The following is an 18,468-nucleotide window of genomic DNA, read 5'->3' as shown; positions in this document are numbered from 1 at the left end:
ACGCTCAACAGAGTGAGCCACCCAGGCGCCGTGAAATTACAATTTAAAACAATTTACTAATAAAACCCTTAGAAATCAGAAAGAAAAAAAAAAGATTGTGTTATAAAATTCTTTGATGAACCTTCTTGATGAACACTATCATTTTAAAGGATAATAATTTTTAGGGGCACCTGGGTGGTTCAGTTGGCATGGCTTCATGAGTTCAAGCCCCGGCTCCAGCTCTGTACTGGCAGCATGGAGCTTGCTTGGGATTCTCTCTCTCCCTCTCTCTCTGCCCCTCCCCTATTTGTGCTGTCTCTGTCTCTCTCAAAATAAATAAATAAATAACTTAAAAAATTTTTCAGGGATAATAATTTTTAAAGTGTTCTTTTTTCCTTATAAGATACCACACATAAGCCCTTTTGTATATAGTTGCCACAGAAACAATAACGTCACTACAGATGCCTCATTAAAAGTGGGCCCTTCAAAATATTTAAACGTACCCTTTCAAAAGCCACTCATTGATGGGTGTGATTGATAAAAGCTGAAGAAAAAGCCATATTGTTGCTGGGAAGAATGCAAGCGTAAAGATCTGGATGAAAAGGTGCAGTTTTATATGCACCAAAGCACTGGTCAGCTCCTGCAAAAATAAAAGACACAAAATAGCAAAGGTAAGAATATTATTTTTCCCAAGAAAGGCTGTCTACTAAAATAACATCAAATAAATGAGTTTTTAATTTGGAATTATTTCAGAGCTAAAATTTTTACCTCTAAGCATGATAGACAGACTTGCGGGAAAAAAAGAAGTATTTTTATATAAAATTTCTGAAATATTCTAATTTCTTTGAATATATAATATACCCCAACGATTCAGATTTGTAAAATTCTGGACCAAAACTGAGCTAAGTACCTGTACAGTAGTATAGACCTGAGGACTGTTGACACTATAAACAAATAGGCATGTAACTACTTAAGGACCTATCTCATTTTAATGAAATGATTAATCTCTAGCAAGGCCTCACTTTGCCAAGATGTTACCAAATCTACACACAAATCATAATTTTTAAAAATGTTTTTCCCAGTAATATTCTATAATTCAAAATGGCTTTTTCCCCAAAATCAACTTTCTGGATTTCCTTGCTAATGCTTACAGAACAGCAGCAATGTGCCATGCTCTGAGCCTGTCACTTTATGTATGTTATCTCATTTAATCCTCACCACAGCCCCCACTAGATATTATTATCCTATTTTACTGAGGAGGAGATTGAGGCTGAGAGCTACTGAACAATGAGGCTCCTAATCAAACTCATTTCTGGTATGCTAGCAAACCCCTCTCTTCTTCCATCATGTCACACTACTGCCCCAGAGGGAAGAAATTCACACTAAACACGACATACCAAGCACGTTATATGCCTCACAGCTGAAAACAGATAATGAGGTCAACTTTGGGGTTCAAATAGGTACAAATTCAAAGGCCTTTGCATTTGAATTTCTTTGAGCTATGTGGTTATTCTGTTGAAATAAAACAAACTCAGAAAGCAGTGGAAAAAGTAGTACAGTCCTATAAAACATGCAAGAAGTCATTAAAGCACCTCAAAGATGCCAGAGATTCCCCTGTTAGAAACATAGCACTGTAATGCCTACCCTAGTTCAAGTAAGACATTCAAGAGATCCTTGGTCTCAGACACATTAACCAAAGCTCATCAGTTTAATGGACAGGACTCATTTCCCGTGTGAAGACACACAGCAGTGCCAGTGTAGTCACAGAACATCCCAAATGACATCTAAGGAATTTCTGGCAAATGGAAAACACCGGGCAGACCAGAAGCCACACCAGGTCCATGGATCAGATCGAAGATTAAAGGAGCCATCCTAATACAGTATCAGAATTTTTAAAGTTCCACCCCAGAGAAAACTTGAGCACCAGCAGTGCCAAGAATTCTCAGCAGTTCTGAAACCAAATGCCACTGAGATATACTCAGAGGTATTTGATGGATGCCAAATAAATAAGATTCTAATTTTTTAATAGAAACAAAATGATCAGCCAGAATGCAATAACTAAAGCATTTGCATATACTTCAGGTAGGAATATGAAACAGAATAACTTTTCTGAAAAGTAATTTGGGAATATATATCGAGGACTATAATACAATTCGCATTCTTGAACCCCCAAAATGTTATGTCTAGGTACTTGATCTAAGGATATAATAAGTGGTACAAGCATTTATATGCAGAATTGATCACGACAACATCATCTATTATAGTAAAATCAGGAAACGAGTTAAAAGTCCAAAAACGGATGAATAATTAAATAAATTAAGGTACAACCAGACTGTTATAAGATTAAAAACCATGTTAAAACTGTGTTGACAAGCATGTGGGAACACAAGGTCCTTCCCGACTTAACCGATAGGAATATAAATTGGCACAATCTAAGGACAGCAATCTGGCAACTCATTCCTTCAGTCAACAAATACCGAGAGCCCAGCACTGTTCTAGGTACTTGGAGTATCTGTCACAACTTCCACTGCATGTATCATGTGACTTAGCAATTTCACTTCCAGGAAGTAATCCTTCATATTTTCTCCCAAATGTGGGAACATGGGCAATTTTTAGGTTATCCTTTGCAGCAAAACCTAAATGTCCATAAATAGAGGACTAGTAAAATATAGCATGACACATTCATACAACGGAATGCTTTCCAGCATACAAAAAGAAACAAGGAGTTCTCTATGTGTTGATATGAAACAGTCTCCAAGATATGTTTTCTGAGTAAAACAACACAGGGTGGCAAGCAGTACAAAATACCTCAGCTTGAAGGGGTGCAATACACATATGTTTTACACAGAAACTATTAACTATGGAAAGATACACAGAAACTATTAACATTAGTTATGTCCACATATCTGATAGAGGGGAGAAAAGAAGACTTCTCATCATGTACACTTTTGTACCGTTTGATTTATGTTCATAAAAGTAAGCAAAATACAAATTTTATTATATATGAAGAAACATTAAATTAAAATATTAAATTATATAAAAAATTACTATACAGTGTCACATAAGAAAAAAAAGATTATATATGTGTACATGTACATGATACTATGCAAGTATATGTATATATATATATGTATACTTACATATATATAATTTTTTTAAGTATTTCATTTTTAAATATTCTATGTATAAAACATGTTTAGGAAAAAAGGGACCAAAATCACAGAGATGTTAATGCTAGTTATTTCTATTCTTTCTAATCTTTCTACAATAGGTAAATACCAGTTTTATAATCAGAAAAACTTATAAAAAACAAAATTTAGTTTAAAAATACTAGCTGATCTAATATATGACAATTATAAACAACTGCCATTGCCTCAGGACAATGGAACAATAAAGAATCCAGCAAAATGAATCACAAAGACCAACAATGTTGGGTCATGAGAGGCCTCTTAACAACAGGGAAATAATAGGCATGAAGTATCCCTAAGATTTTAAGACTATCACAAAAACCCAGGGTTATATATTTTCTATAACTTCTTCATACAAACATAAAGATAAAATAAGGTAACAAGGAAAAGAAAAAACAAGTAAACACTGTAACATCCAAAATAGTATTACTCCTTACATACCCATACAGAGTTTAAGGCCACGTACTCAAATAAATGCCATCATGAATAATTGAAAAGTTGATTCTGCATGACATTTTATTTATTCACATGTAATACAGGTCAAATTCCATTAAAGTAAACTTAAGTAAAGATACTCCAAATATTTATTATACCAGAATTATCACCGACAGTATCGAGAATTGCTTAAAATCAGGCACTCTGAGATGTAGAAATATTTTCATTTACACACCAATTTCCCTTCTAACCCTTATTTGACCTTCATTTCATTCACTTTCTGAGAAATCAGCCTCATAGCTCTAGGCTGGAAACAAGCAGCATGAACGTAAAGTTTAGAAGTTGCTATATTTACTTCTAAGGTAATAGAACTTCAAAAAATAATCTGTTTAGGAAAATAAGGAAAGACCTGTATAATCTGCCCTACTCAGGACCCTTTCCAGGCCCTGAGCATCTTGCCCATCTTTGGTTCTATCCCAGTGCCAAACACAGTGCTTTGTAGCCACAGGCACCTCATAGGTATTTGTTTATATGAGATTGATCCTGCCAAAGTCTATTAAGTGACAAATCCTCTGAAATGGTAGCTCCTAATTAGCTAAACATCAAATATATTTCAAATGTGACCTTACTTGACTTGAATACAATAAATTTTCAGAAGACATTTCAACAGATATTTTAAAATCTAGAAATCAACAGTTATAAGACTTAAGATTTAGCATTAAATCTTTTTAGTATTAACACAGAGTTCTTTATGATTTTAATAAATGAGCAAAACAAATTTTAGAATATACATCATTCCATCAATGAATGGGTAATACTACGTGAAATGTTTAATATAAATCAAACTTGAATGGGACCAATGTGAATGCTCTCAAATAAACTCAAGTCAATAATAACTTACTGTCTCCTGCCTGCAAAAACACACTATTCTAATAAGGTTCAAAAATAGTAGTCCCAGCTGAAATAAACTTAAGATTATTAACTAGAAAACAAATAACAACAAGATTGCTACCTGCTAACTTAAAAGCATTGGTTCAGTTGCCCAGGAAATTAGCAGGACTTAGACGGTTTAACACTATACAATGATGCAATCTAAAACATCTTCAACTGAATGGATCTTGAAAATGACTTAATGTAATACTGTGAAAAGGGGCATTGGTGGAAGAAATGGCTTTGATGGCTACTTAGATACCGTGATAAAGCACAGGATCAAGGCATTTTATCATTAGATCCAAATTAGCTGGAATACTCGAAGGTTTCCTAGGTGCTTACAGAAGAATTTGGTCCTTAGAGAAATGCTGATAGCTGTGACGTTCTTCCTTCTTAAACTCCTGCATCCCACAAAGTTGGCTGCTTTACAGAATCACATTAAGCAAGAAGCTAAGGAGTGAGAGAATCAAGTCTCTTGCCAGATTTCTCATGGCATAAGTAACAGCTGTAGCCGTTAAGCAGCCACCAGGGGACATAGTTAGAGCAACGTCCCAAGTAGAGGACTTGGGTAAGGCAGCTGCTCACAAAGGGCATTAGCCAAGACCAGCAGGAAGACCTCCAAAGAATAGTCCAGCACCATAGGGGTAGCAAGTATTTTTCTGTATCACTAGGCCCCACATTTGAGAACCAGTAGAATGAAGGTGGTGACAGAAAAAGCCTGTGCCCTGTAAGCACTGATCATAGTCCTTTCATGTCAATGTAATTTGCAAAAACTAGAATTTAACATATTTAGGAAATCTCATCCTATGTCAGTTATTTTCAATAGTAGTGAGACTATTCAGGATTTTTGAGACATAATTTCACAGATACCACACATGGATCCCATCTATCTAAAAATAATGCTCCAATAAAAACATGTATACCAACCAGATAACTACAGAATACATAAATTTACTAAAACCGTATTTTTCCATGTTGCTACTAGGATGGTCCTTGTAACTAAATTTGGTCCTCATTCCAATCACACTTAAAATAAAAAATAAGTAAAGCAAAACATGATGCTGAAACAAAATTTTAACTTATAAAGCTATTTCCAAAAAAAAAAAAAAATCCTTGCATAGTAAGATTTCCCTATCTACATAAGAATAAGCATCTTAAAATAACAACTTTAAAAATCCTAAGTAATTTCTTCAAGAGCAAATAGGTATTTTTTCCTATATTTTTCTTCTCCTTTTTTGTTATAAGCCAAAAGAGAATCATAAATTCTATTTATTCCTCTCTTGAATGTTAAAAATGTCTGATTTCTTTAATTCTGGGAGAATTCCATGTTCAGCGACACACTGATCAATAAATAACATTAACTATACATCTTCATGATAAATTGTGACATAGTATGAAAAATCTCAATTTTTTCTTAAAATACTTATTAATATTTAATAGATATACCAGCAAAAAATATACATTAAAAATACAAATTGGTGGGGCGCCTGGGTGGTTCCATCAGTTAAGCCTCCGACTTTGGCTCAGGTCATAATCTCACTGTTGGTGGGTTCAAGCCATGCATCAGGCTCTGTGCTGACAGCTCAGAGCCTGGATCCTGCTTCGGATTCTGTGTCTCCTTCTCTCTCTCTGCCCCTCCCCTGCTCATGCTCTGTCTCTCTCTGTCTCTCAATAATAAATACATGTTACAAAAAAATTGTTTTAAATACAAATTGGTTAAAAGTTGTAACAGGCATCACTTGAGCAGCATGAGTCCTGAGAACAAAAGTTATGGAAACCCAACTAAACATCAACTCAAATGTGCCACAGCAGTCACCATCATATTGACCACCATAATCTGAGGAAGACCTCAAGTGGATGCTTCATTCAGTGCAGTTGCTGTATTAAAAACATACCCATTATAACCACACCCTCAGAGTCCATGTTGTTCAACTACAAAATTTCTCTAATAGGTAGGTTCAAAACACAAGTCCTTTGCTGAAGTCATCTTCTATTGTAGTGAAGCTTTTGGACCATAGTTACATACATCTTTACAAAAGGATTCTGAAATTTCAAAATAATAAGCAAAAACTAAATTTTTCTCCCTGCTTTTGATATACCCCATAGGTGACAGTACCTCTGTTTTTAATGATAGTCCACTGTTAAAGAATATTGTTGCAACAGCAATGTAGGAGACCGTTATTTCTGGCTTCAGTGGTCCTAAAGAGAGAGAAACAAGTTACTGTTAGATAAGAATTTCCAGTAGATAACTTGGTATGAAAGAAGAATCCATTGAGGGAGGGCAAATAGTACTTCAAATCTCTTAGTGTTACCCTTACTATACTACTGTTCTGAAGAGTTAAGTATTTGCTGTGATGCAGTCTAGCTCCAAAAGAGATTTTCCAGAAGGCAAGGACCATGGCTATCCAGTTCAGCACAGTATCCTCAGACCAGCAGAATAAAAATAAACTGCTCTCATACAGGAGAGCAAATAGGCAACATCCTTCAGTATGACGTCTAATTGTATCTACCACAGTATCAGTGCTTATACAACAATCAAAATTCCCCAAACTAGGAAAAAAAAAAGAGAGAGAGAGAGAGAGAGAGAGAGAAAGAGAGAATCAACGGAAGAAGCTCCCTTCTGTTTAGTAAATATTATTTTATTCCTTCTAGGATACCAGAAATAAAAACCTATATTCACGCATACATTCAGTTCAGCCCACGGGTAGTCATTCTACAAAGATGTACTGAGCATTTACTATGTGAATGAAATAATACATACAGAGTAATACAGTAGTAACAATATGTTAAATTTGCAATTATTATTACACTGTGCCAGGCCCTGGCTATACTGCTGTGAACCAACAGGCCTAATCTTTGCCCTCTGGAAAATCCTCTCTGGAGTTAGGCTGGCATCACCCCAAATGTGTTAACACTATGAGGACAACAGCAGCAACCCTAACTAATATTTACTTCATTTTGTCACCTGTATACAACTCTCTTGAAGACCTAATATATTAGCCAAAGAACAACATGCTTTATATATATATATATATATATATATATATATATATATATGAAGTTTATTGTCAAATTGGTTTCCATACAACACCCAGTGCTCAACCCAAAAGGTGCCCTCCTCAATACCCATCACCCACCCTCCCCTCCCTCCCACCCCCCATCAATCCTCAGTTTGTTCTCAGTTTTTAAGAGTCTCTTATGCTTTGGCTCTCTTCCACTCTAACCTCTTTTTTTTTTCCTTCCCCTCCCCCATGGGTTTCTGTTAAGTTTCTCAGGATCCACATAAGAGTGAAACCATATGGTATCTGTCTTTCTCAGTATGACTTATTTCACTTAGCATCACACTCTCCAGTTCCATCCATGTTGCTACAAAGGGCCATATTTCATTCTTTCTCATTGCCACGTAGTACTCCATTGTGTATATAAACCACAATTTCTTTATCCATTCATCAGTTGATGGACATTTAGGCTCTTTCCATAATTTGGCTATTGTTGAGAGTGCTGCTATAAACATCGGGGTACAAGTGTCCCTATGCATCAGTACTCTTGTATCCCTTGGGTAAATTCCTAGCAGTGCTATTGCTGGGTCATAGGGTAGGTCTATTTTTAATTTTTTGAGGAACCTCCACACTGTTTTCCAGAGTGGCTGCATCAGTTTGCATTCCCACCAACAGTGCAAGAGGGTTCCCGTTTCTCCACATCCTCTCCAGCATCTATAGTCTCCTGATTTATTCATTTTGGCTACTCTGACTGGCATAAGGTGATATCTGAGTGTGGTTTTGATTTGTATTTCCCTGGTGAGGAGCGACGCTGAGCATCTTTTCATGTGCCTGTTGGCCATCCGGATGTCTTCTTTAAAGAAGTGTCTATTCATGTTTTCTGCCCATTTCTTCACTGGATTATTTGTTTTTCGGGTGTGGAGTTTGGTGAGCTCTTTATAGATTTTGGATACTAGCCCTTTGTCCGATATGTCATTTGCAAATATCTTTTCCCATTCCGTTGGTTGCCTTTTAGTTTTGTTGGTTGTTTCCTTTGCTGTGCAGAAGCTTTTTATCTTCATAAGGTCCCAGTAGTTCATTTTTGCTTTTGATTCCCTTGCCTTTGGGGATGTGTCAAGTAAGAAATTGCTACGGCTGAGGTCAGAGAGGTCTTTTCCTGCTTTCTCCTCTAGGGTTTTGATAGTTTCCTGTCTCACATTCAGGTCCTTTATCCATTTTGAGTTTATTTTTGTGAATGGTGTGAGAAAGTGGTCTAGTTTCAATCTTCTGCATGTTTCTGTCCAGTTCTCCCAGCACCGTAAGAACAACATGCTTTTAAAAGATGTAGTTCTGAGAAAATGCCATTTTGTACTTATATACCAGTGGTTCTCCAGCAGGAGCAATTTTGCCTCCTATAGACATTTGGCAATGTTTGGAAACTCTTTTTTGGTGTTATAATTCAGCAAGTGGGGGGGTGTTACTGGCATCTAGTAGACAGAGATCAGGAATTCTGCTAAACAACCTGGAAAGCACAGACAGGACAGCCCTCCCAACACCAAAGAATTATCATGTCCAAAATGTCAATAGTGCTGAGGTTGAGAAACACTGGCATATGCCAACATGATCATCTGATATTTGACATTCTATTCAGCCCTCTCGTGCTGAGCTGAATAGTGTCCTCCAAAATCCATGTCCCCCAGAACTGACGAATGTGACCTTATTTGGAAATTGGTTCCTTGCAGATGCAATCAAATCAAGATGGGGTCTTACTGGATTAAGGTGGACCCTAATCCAATGACTGGTATTCTTACAAGTATAGGTAAGTATGAAGACACAGAAAGATGGCCATGTGTAGACTGAGGCAAAGCCTGGAATTGTATTACCATAAGCCAAGAAACACCAAAGACAATTGGCAACCAGCCCAAGGCAGAAGCCAGGAAGGATTCTTCCCTAGATCTTCAGTGGGAGCATGGCCCTTAGCTTCAGAATTCTAGCCTCTAGAATAATTTCTGGAAAATAAATTTCTGTTATTGGAAACCACCCAGTTTGTGTTTCTGGTGTGGCAGCACAGAAAACTAATACACTCCCTTAAGCAAAATAACAGGACCACATTCATGGCTCTTCCATTCCCTGTAGCCCTCCACCATACCCACAGATACTGCTCAATAAGTAAGACCAAGCTCGGGAACAATCACCATTCAGTCAACAAATGCTTACTAAGCATCTACTATATTTTAGGCATTTGTAGTATCTCAATGAACAAAAAGAAACAAAGATCTCCTCAAACATGGCAACAAATTCTTATATATACGTGCTATTTACACAAATTATTTTGTTGAGATCTGAGAAAAGGGAGCAAAAGGAAGAAGGCAAGAGCAAAAGGCATTACATTTCAGGGCAGTAAAAGTGCTCCAAAACTTAAAAAGAGATGCATTTTTTATACTTGTGAGTGAATCTGTCTCTGCAGCTCACACTTAGAAATAATATTTCCTCTACAACTGAGGAAGATGATTCAGGAACAGATTTTAAAGTCAAGGAATCCAGCTTGTTTTGGAAGTAAACGTCTTCCAAGAATTTTAAATACCTTGTTTGTTCATTTGTTTCTTTGAACTCATTTTTATTTTCCTCCAATTTCCTGCTTTTTATGAGACCCTATTCTTATCAAGTACACCTCTGCCCACAGCGGTACCCCAAAATTTCTATAAAGGATGGGTTAAAATTAGCAATGTGGTTGTAAGGTAGAGCCAGGGAATGTGGCCAAAGATGTATCTCCACAGCAAGCGCATGGCATTTATTTAGATTGCATGTTTCTTTGGGGCAGCTACAGCATCTGCTTTAGTTGGCCAACAATTATATGTTTTAAGAAGCCAACCCTTCCCACATTCCATGCATACATACATAAATACACATGATAACTATGAACTACTTGGCACGATTCCAGGCTTTTAATGTTTTAAAGCTTAGAGATGGGGTACATTGTCTTTTATATTAGATGCACATCTAAACAACTTTAAGCCATGGAAGAACATGGTGAGGACATTTCATGGCTTCCTACAATGTACGTTTTATTTTATTTTTTTTTTTAATTTTTTTTAATGTTTATTTATTTCTGAGACAGAGAGAGACAGAGCATGAGTGGGGGAGGGACAGAGAGGGAGGGAGACACAGAATCAGAAGCAGGTTCCAGGCTCTGAGCTGTCAGCACAGAGCCCCATGCGGGGCTTGAACTCACAAACCATGAGATCATTACCTGAGTCACCCAGGTGCCCCAACAATGTATGTTTTAAAAGGGAAGAAGGAATTAATTCTGATTTGGAGAGATCTAAAGCCCCTTTGAGATGTGATCAACTATCAAATTGCCCAAATTGGGAATGGAAACCTAGAAGTCACACAGGGCTGAAATAAACATTTGGTAAATATTTGCACAGAGGTGAGAGTTGAGACTACATATAAAAATGAGATATGAAAAAAAAAGAGATTTGGCCCCTCTCCAAGACAATGATTACATCCTCCAAGTCACCAAAATAGATCTGAATAAGACCTGGATCTTCAGGTGGCTATAAAGTTCAAAGTAGAAATACAAGTTTTAACTTTTCCTTTAAATAAAAGAAAAAAAAATGTTGATCAGTAAAAATAGGATAGGAGAGCAAAATCAGGAGAAAAATTACCCAGAAAAACAAGGTAATTTGGGGGCTCCTCAAATCCATGCTTTTAAGGGGGGGGGGGAGATAAAAGAAAATGATTTGGAATGCTTAAGAATGCAAGGAACTATTACCATTTTATAAAATCTACTCATCACCAAATACATTTCATTTATAAACCTATAATCTAAGATATTCATGCTGACACACTTAAGCTTTAACATGTTTCTGCTTATGTTTTTTAATGGAAAAACGAAGCAGTTTCCTTTTAGGATTTATGTCTTATTAATGTCAATAATCTAAATTAAGATGCAAGTAGAACTGAGAAACTTACTCTGTACTTCCAAAGAAGTAAACCTTTCTCTTCCTGAGAATGAATAGCACAATGTTACTCTGGTCAACTCAAAGGTGTGCATAGCTCAGCACTTCCCTGGGTTGCACTGGAACAGATTATCAGCACCTCAAAATCTGCACATTTACATTTACCCTGGCTCTTTATTTTCAACTTTCTTCTACATATTTAAAAATGAAGGGGCGCCTGGGTGGCTCAGTCAGTTGAGCATCCAACTTCAGCTCAGGTCACGATCTCACGGGTTGGTGAGTTCAAGCCCCGCATCAGGCTCTGTGCTGACAGCTCAGAGCCTGGAGCCTGCTTTGGATTCTGTGTCTCCCTCTCTCTGCCCCGTCCCTGCTCATGCTCTGTCTCTCTCTGTCTCTCAAAGATGAATAAATGTTAACAAAAAATTTTTTTAAATAAAATAAAAATGAAATGTACCTGAGTAAAAAGAACAGTGAACTAAGAATTAAATTTTCGAGGCTAGTACATGTTATACTTTTTCTCATTTGGAAAGTCATTCAATGTCTCTAATTTTAGGGTTTCCACTACCTATAAATTTCCTGCAATATACAACTCACCTATTGGCTATACAGATTGTTTTCAAAGGGAGGTCAGAACACAGGTATGATATGTTAAGTGTAGAAATAGTGCATTTACATATAAAGAGTACAGTCGTTAAAGTATTGATCCAGGTAAAGATGAAGCAAACATCTTAAGTTTAAGACTACCAAAACTTTTCCTATTTAAAAGAATATCTAGAAAACCGTTCTACTGAAAATTGTTCAGGGGCGCCTGGGTGGCTCAGTCAGTTAAGCATCCAACTCTTGGTGTCGGCTCAGGTCATGATCTCAGGGCTTCGTGGGTTGGAGCCCTGCACTGGGCTCTGTGCTGAAGATGTGGAGCCTGCTTGGGATTCTGTCTCCCTCACTTTCTCTCTCTCTCTCTCTCTCTTTCTCTCTTGCTGCCCCTCCCTGACTCGTGCTGTCTCTGTCTCAAAATAAATAAACTTAAAAAAAAAACTGTTCAGTCAGTATGAAAGCACTAAAAATCACATCCCTGGGGCACCTGGGTGGCTCAGTTGAGCTTCCGACTTTGGCTCAGGTCATGATCTCGCAGTTTGTAAGTTCGAGCCCTGCGACAGTCTCTGTGCTGACAGCTCAGAGCCTGGAGCCTGCTTCGGATTCTGTGTCTCCTTCTCTCTCTGCCCATCCCCTGCTTGTTCTCTGTCTCTTAAAAATAAATATATAAGTGTAAAAAAAATTTTTTTTTGAACAAAAATCACATCCCCAAGTGTACACAGCACATAAATGGAACCTTTGACTAAAAATTACAAGTACAAAGAGGCACTTTAGACCATTACAAAGAGCAAGATGCAATAGAAACATTTTCAGCAACCATTCCTCTCCTTGTTCCTAGATTTTTGTTGTTTTAAGTTGTGAAGCGAAAATGTTATTTGGTACTATTTGGAGGTTTATTTTTATTTAAGAGGTTTCACAGGTGGGAAGGTCAATTAAAAGCTCAACAGAATTATCAAGAACTTAGCCTGATAGCCTATATAAGAAATCCCAAGAGGCCTGGGTGGCTCCGTCAGTTGAGTGTCTGACTCTTGATTTGGCTTCAGGTCATGATCCCAGGATTGTGGAATCTAGCCCCACTTCGGGCTCCCCACTGAACATGGAACCTGCTTAAGATTCTCTCTCTCTCTCCCTTGGCCCCTCTCCCTTGCTCACGCTGTCTCTCTAAAATAAAATTTAAAAAAAGAAAGAAAGAAAGAAATCCTAAGCAATCATTTGTTTTACTTTTTGGAAAAAGTAACTTTTATACATGGACAGTTATCAAATCATCTGAGTACACTGTTATTTCACTTTTGCTGATTCTGCTCTGCGTTTTTAGGCTAAAACTTAAGGCATGGAAAATATCTTTATTGCATAGAACCCTTCTTTACAACAGTTATTCATTTTAAATTATTTTTTGCCAAGAAAATGTGTATGGATTTTGCAACTAGTATGAAATAAAGGGAGAGCCCTGATGTCCAGTGCCTCTTCCTTGAGCACTGACCTCAGGCCTCAGTATCTTCATCAACTGTAAAAGTAGCATGTTAGTTTAAAATACTTAAAGGTTCCTTTTAGTTCTTAACATTCTACTCTTTTTTTTGTTTATTTTTTTAATTTTGAAAGGGGAGGGGGGAGGGGGAGGGGGGGAGGAGGGAAGGGGCAGCGAGAGAGGGAGACAGAATCCCAAGCAGGCCCTGCACCGACAGCTCTCAGCCCAGAGCTCCACACAAGGCTCACCAACTGGTGAGACCATGACCTGAGCCAAAATCAAGAGTGGGACACTCAACCAACTGAGCCACCCAGGCACCCCTTAACATTCTACTCTTATAATTAATTAAAGAAATGAATTATCCTGGATTAATGGCACAAGTACCGGCAAAAATGGGAAGCATTTCTAAGATACAATAATACACCAAAACTTCAAGAAGCAGAGTCAGAAGGAACAAACAAGATTATAGAATCCATCTTGCACACACCACTTCGAAGAAGCCCTAAGGAAATGATTCCGTGTTCAATAACCCTTCTTCTCACAGCATCCTTGGAATGTAAGATAAAACGTATTTTACCTAACCTAGCGTCTGCAGATTTAAAACTTGAAGATAATATATCACCTGTAATTACACCTTAAAAATGAGCAAATAATAGATCTAACACCATAAAATAGAAAGTGTGCTACTGAAGCTAGTTAAGTGTGCATTCCAGATCACCACAAAGACACCCTAACTTGAATTCTGCCTATCCAGCTAGTTCCAGGGACAGAGGGTACTCATTTGACAGAACTTGAAATACCAGCATTCACAAGTTTGCCAAAAGCTCCCGGAGAAGCTAGGTCAAAGATCTTCAGAAGAAGAAACCATGATGAATATCAGTTTTATTCTCAGTTACATATTCTACACATTTTGTACTAAGTTGAATATAGAAAGAAAAAAAAATACACAAAAAAGTTTTAATCCTCACAGTCTTTGTTCAAAAAATTCCTTTTAAAATGTTCCCTGAAGCTCCTTCTAAATGGAGAAATTGAGGGTGGATGCTTGAATGAACCACTGTTCTAATGAGAGATATTTCACTCCCTTTCATCATGTTTTAACAAAAAGGTACATATAACTTCAAATATCCTTCTGAGCACTTCCTAAAAAATTGTGTGCTCACTTCGGTCCTTATTTGTCCCTGTTGTATGACTGACCGTATTAAAACTGTCAATAAAGGTGAAAGGTGACAAGGTCAAAAAGACAATGAATTGGAGAAATTCAATTAATGTTTATGAAGAAGACATGAGTGTGTAAGGGTGAAACCGCAGGGAGGAGAATAAAAGACGAATGATATTTCCACCAATGCCTACCCCCACATTACATGGCTCCTACTATTCAGAGATCTGAGTATGATTTTAGCCTGCCTACACTTCCTTGCCAAAATACACACTGCACATAGTCTAACACTGCCTGTATCTGTTAGAGTACTAGCAACTGAGTCCGGGCAGCACACGGAAGTAGTGTCCTGTAAGAAAAAAGTGCAACGTGTCAGTCGGCTTGGGAGTTTCTGGAGCGGTGGCAATTGCAGCAAGTCATCATTCTGCAACATGTGGGCCACGAAGTCTGAGTCGGAGAATGAAAGGGTGTCCCTTTTTCTTCCCCCACCCCCCCCCCACCTTTTTTTTTTTTAAACATGGGGCGGGTAAGGAGGAGGGATCCGGAAATAGACAAGGTAATGGTGGCCACTCCAAGATAGATAAGGAACTCCTGGCAACCTAGCGTCCCTTGGGATAGGATGCTACTATGAAGGCAAGAGGAGTTAAGTTTCATTCTCAGTAACCTCACTCCCTAACACTAAGGATACTCATAGATTGTTCGCGGAAAAGGTAACTTGCGTTCAAATTCATTTGCCCCATTCCTAGCTACAGTCTCCAAGGCTGACAAATTAAAACAGCAGCAGAATGGGCCAAAGGACACCCTGAGCTGGTCAGTGCCCTTGGGAGAAGCAGACACTTCCCAATTACGGTTTCCCCTCCTTTCCAAGACTCGAAAATTAGTTCTGAAGTGAGAATCGCGATGGAGCGTTCAGAGGTGCAGCACTTACCCCCATTCACCCCTATGGACGGCTCCAGTTTAGCTCCGGCGATCGCCAGCACTATTCCAATCATGAACCATTCTTTCCTCATTCTCTCCAGCAGCCTCATGTTTGTTAGGGTGGGTGGGTTTTGTTTATTTGTTTGGCTTTTTTTCTTTTTAAGCTACGATCGCTTAATCCCCGAGGCGTCTCCACACTTTCCACGGTCCCTCCAGACATGCAGCAGAGCAAGTCAAATTGCCACTTGTAAACTAAAGACCTGGGGGTTGCTCCGGCGGCTTTGAGGAGGGCTGGGAGTAGTAGTATCCAGTGACAGGAAAGTCTCACTGAGCGCCGCCATCACTACCACGCGCCTCATAATAGACGCGCATATTACCACGGCAGCTCTGGCCGACGCTCCCAAGTGCAAATGCTCTGAAGCGAACACTTGGGCCGGGTCGGCCAGCGTAGGCGATCGTATAAGGGAAGCTGGCTGCCCGGTAGGGCTGACAGACTCGCTTAACGCCAGGACCTGCAGAACCTTAGGAATGACTGGTACAGAGAGAGACGTTAGGCTTCACAGCCACTTAGCCTTATCGAGCGTCTGGCTCCGACGAGACTTTAGGCACAGCTTCCTACTCTCCTGGAACACATCCACGGAGAAACTTCCTTTTGCTTTGCCATGAGCCTACGGGAAGGGCTAGCGTGAGTTCTCATTCAGCAGCTGCGGCGGCGGAGTGCTGGGTGGTTTTTGGGGGGGTGCGCTTCTTCGGGGCATTACGGCTCTTCCCCGACGCCGCGTTGACGTGTGCGCCGGGGGAAGGGGAGGCCACTCTGAGTCTTCAGGTTCTTGGCTGGAGCTCCGGGAGTTAGAGGCGCTCAGAGCTCTGGTCGGAAACGCGGCTCCCTCTTTGGGAGAGCTTTAGCCCAGAGGACGGGTTGAAAATTGGGCGCGTCGAGCCGACGCCCAAGTCTGCAGGACCCTTGCCTTCCAGCATCCGCGACATCCCTGGAGGGCGGGCGGGACCCACCAGGCCAGTAGCCTGTGGGACGCTCGGCCCGAGCCCGCTGGCCCACACCGCCCCCCCCTCCACCCCCGTAGCGGAGTGGGAGGTCTGCAAGGTTCGTCCCCTCTCGGGCGCTGGGGACCAGATCTTCCTTGGGGGGCACTGGTGAGTGCTCAAGCTCCCTTCCTGCGAAGCTAAGAGGCAAAGTGAGGTCTGAGCAAGGGAGTCTGGAGGGTGCGCGAGTGCAGGGGCTTGCTTGACTCTCAGGGCTTGCCTACCCAAACAGCAAGACACGCGTGGGAAGGGGATCAAAGGCCTCAAGGCAAGAATGGTGAGGAGCCGAATTGAGGGGAGCTCCTGACCTTTTCCATTGGCCCTCGTGCTGTATTCTCTGCTTCCCCCCCGTTTCTCCCTTGAGGTGTGTTCTGGCAACCAGTGACATTGATCGTTTCATGGATGGACTTTTCCTTCTAGACCCAGCAGGAGCTTCTACTGCTCCCCAACATGCACCTAAATAAATGGCCAAATAAAATACTATCTAACATTTCGAAGTAGTGTGGTGTCTGATGCTTACTTAAATGGGTAACTACGGAACCTCGGGTTTGGAAGAGACTTCTAGGATTGTTCAGTGATGCCGGACTTTGATTCTGAATTTATTCAGAGATTGAAAGAGATTCATATTGTAATTTCATCTACTTGTTTAGCTCTATCTGATGACATGACTTGCTATCCAAAAACGAAGCCAGTTTTTGCAGTTATGCTACCAGTTCTAGGTTACACAGTGTGGAGTGTCATCTAATTATACATCAGGCAGAATGGCAAGAAGTGAAACTCAAGATAAAAAGAACTTAATAGGGAGACACAGATGACATTAAACAACTTAACTTGAAAACAGAAAAGAAAGCACATGAGATGTGATAAAATCTGATGCTCATTATCAGGCAGTCACCAGATAAGTGGAGATGAAAGATAGTTTACAACATAATTATTTGCTTAGAGTAATTTACTAGGTTAAAGAGTCCTGCCTATATTTCAGTCTTTGAAGGTATGATCTTGTATTTAAAAAAAATCATTAAGCATTATGCTTACAGAAAATTGGGCCAGTTTAATTTTATCACTGTTTGCAAGTCCTTATTTACTAAGAATTCCTTGATCTGTTTAAAGCAGAATCTAACTCATAGAAGGGTTTTTTGTTTTGTTTTGTTTTTAATGGTACTTCAAGGAAAACAGTGTGCTGTGATTTCTGTTCTGTTAGTGTAAGGCCTATATTAGTTTCCCAGGGTAACTGTAGCAAATACCTAAAACTGGCTGCCTTAAAATAACAAATCTATTCTCTCAGAACTCTAGAAACCAGAAGTCCAGGGGCGCCTGGGTGGCGCAGTCGGTTAAGCGTCCGACTTCAGCCAGGTCACGATCTCGCGGTCTGTGAGTTCGAGCCCCCGCGTCAGGCTCTGGGCTGATGGCTCGGGGCCTGCAGCCTGTTTCCAATTCTGTGTCTCCCTCTCTCTCTGCCCCTCCCCCGTTCATGCTCTGTCTCTCTCTGTCCCAAAAATAAAATAAAAACGTTGAAAAAAAAATTTTTAGAAACCAGAAGTCCAAAATCAAAGGTGTTGGCAAAGCCATACTTCCTCTGGACACTCTGGAGAGAGAATCCTTCCTTGCCTCCTTCAGCTTTGGTGATCGTTGGCATAAATTCCTTCCTTATGACCACATCCCTCCAACCTCTGCGTCTCATCTTCACATCATATTCTCTATGTGTCTGGCTACTGGCTATATCATTCCAGTCTCTGCATCTGTCTTCATATTGCCTCCTCTCTTCTGTCTGTCTTATGTTTCCTCTTCTGTGTGCTTCTTATAAAGGCAGTTGTCATTGGGT

The 18,468-nt window shown here is 39.5% G+C and overlaps 1 protein-coding gene across 11 annotated transcripts in view; it reads right to left on the bottom strand.

Moving 5' to 3' along the window:
• Nucleotides 1-15,916, bottom strand: part of SLC10A7 (solute carrier family 10 member 7) — a 254,880-nt gene extending 238,964 nt beyond the window's left edge. For 10 of the 11 annotated variants that reach the window (XM_047855992.1, XM_047855993.1, XM_047855994.1 and 7 more), the window contains exons 1-3: nucleotides 15,616-15,916; nucleotides 6,649-6,731; nucleotides 483-619 (exon numbers count right to left, since the gene is read on the bottom strand). In XM_047855992.1, coding sequence (XP_047711948.1) covers nucleotides 483-619; nucleotides 6,649-6,731; nucleotides 15,616-15,715 — 320 coding nt within the window. In that variant the 5' untranslated portion in view covers nucleotides 15,716-15,916. The remainder of the gene's footprint in view (nucleotides 1-482; nucleotides 620-6,648; nucleotides 6,732-15,615) is intronic. The other variant, XM_047856003.1, reaches the window with a different exon arrangement.
• Nucleotides 15,917-18,468: the final 2,552 nt, after the last annotated feature.

The sequence above is a fragment of the Prionailurus viverrinus genome, chromosome B1 (assembly GCF_022837055.1).
Source record: "Prionailurus viverrinus isolate Anna chromosome B1, UM_Priviv_1.0, whole genome shotgun sequence".
Lineage (NCBI taxonomy): Eukaryota > Metazoa > Chordata > Mammalia > Carnivora > Felidae > Prionailurus > Prionailurus viverrinus.
Note: the sequence above shows the minus strand (reverse complement) of the source record. Positions and strands in the feature narration are given on the sequence as shown.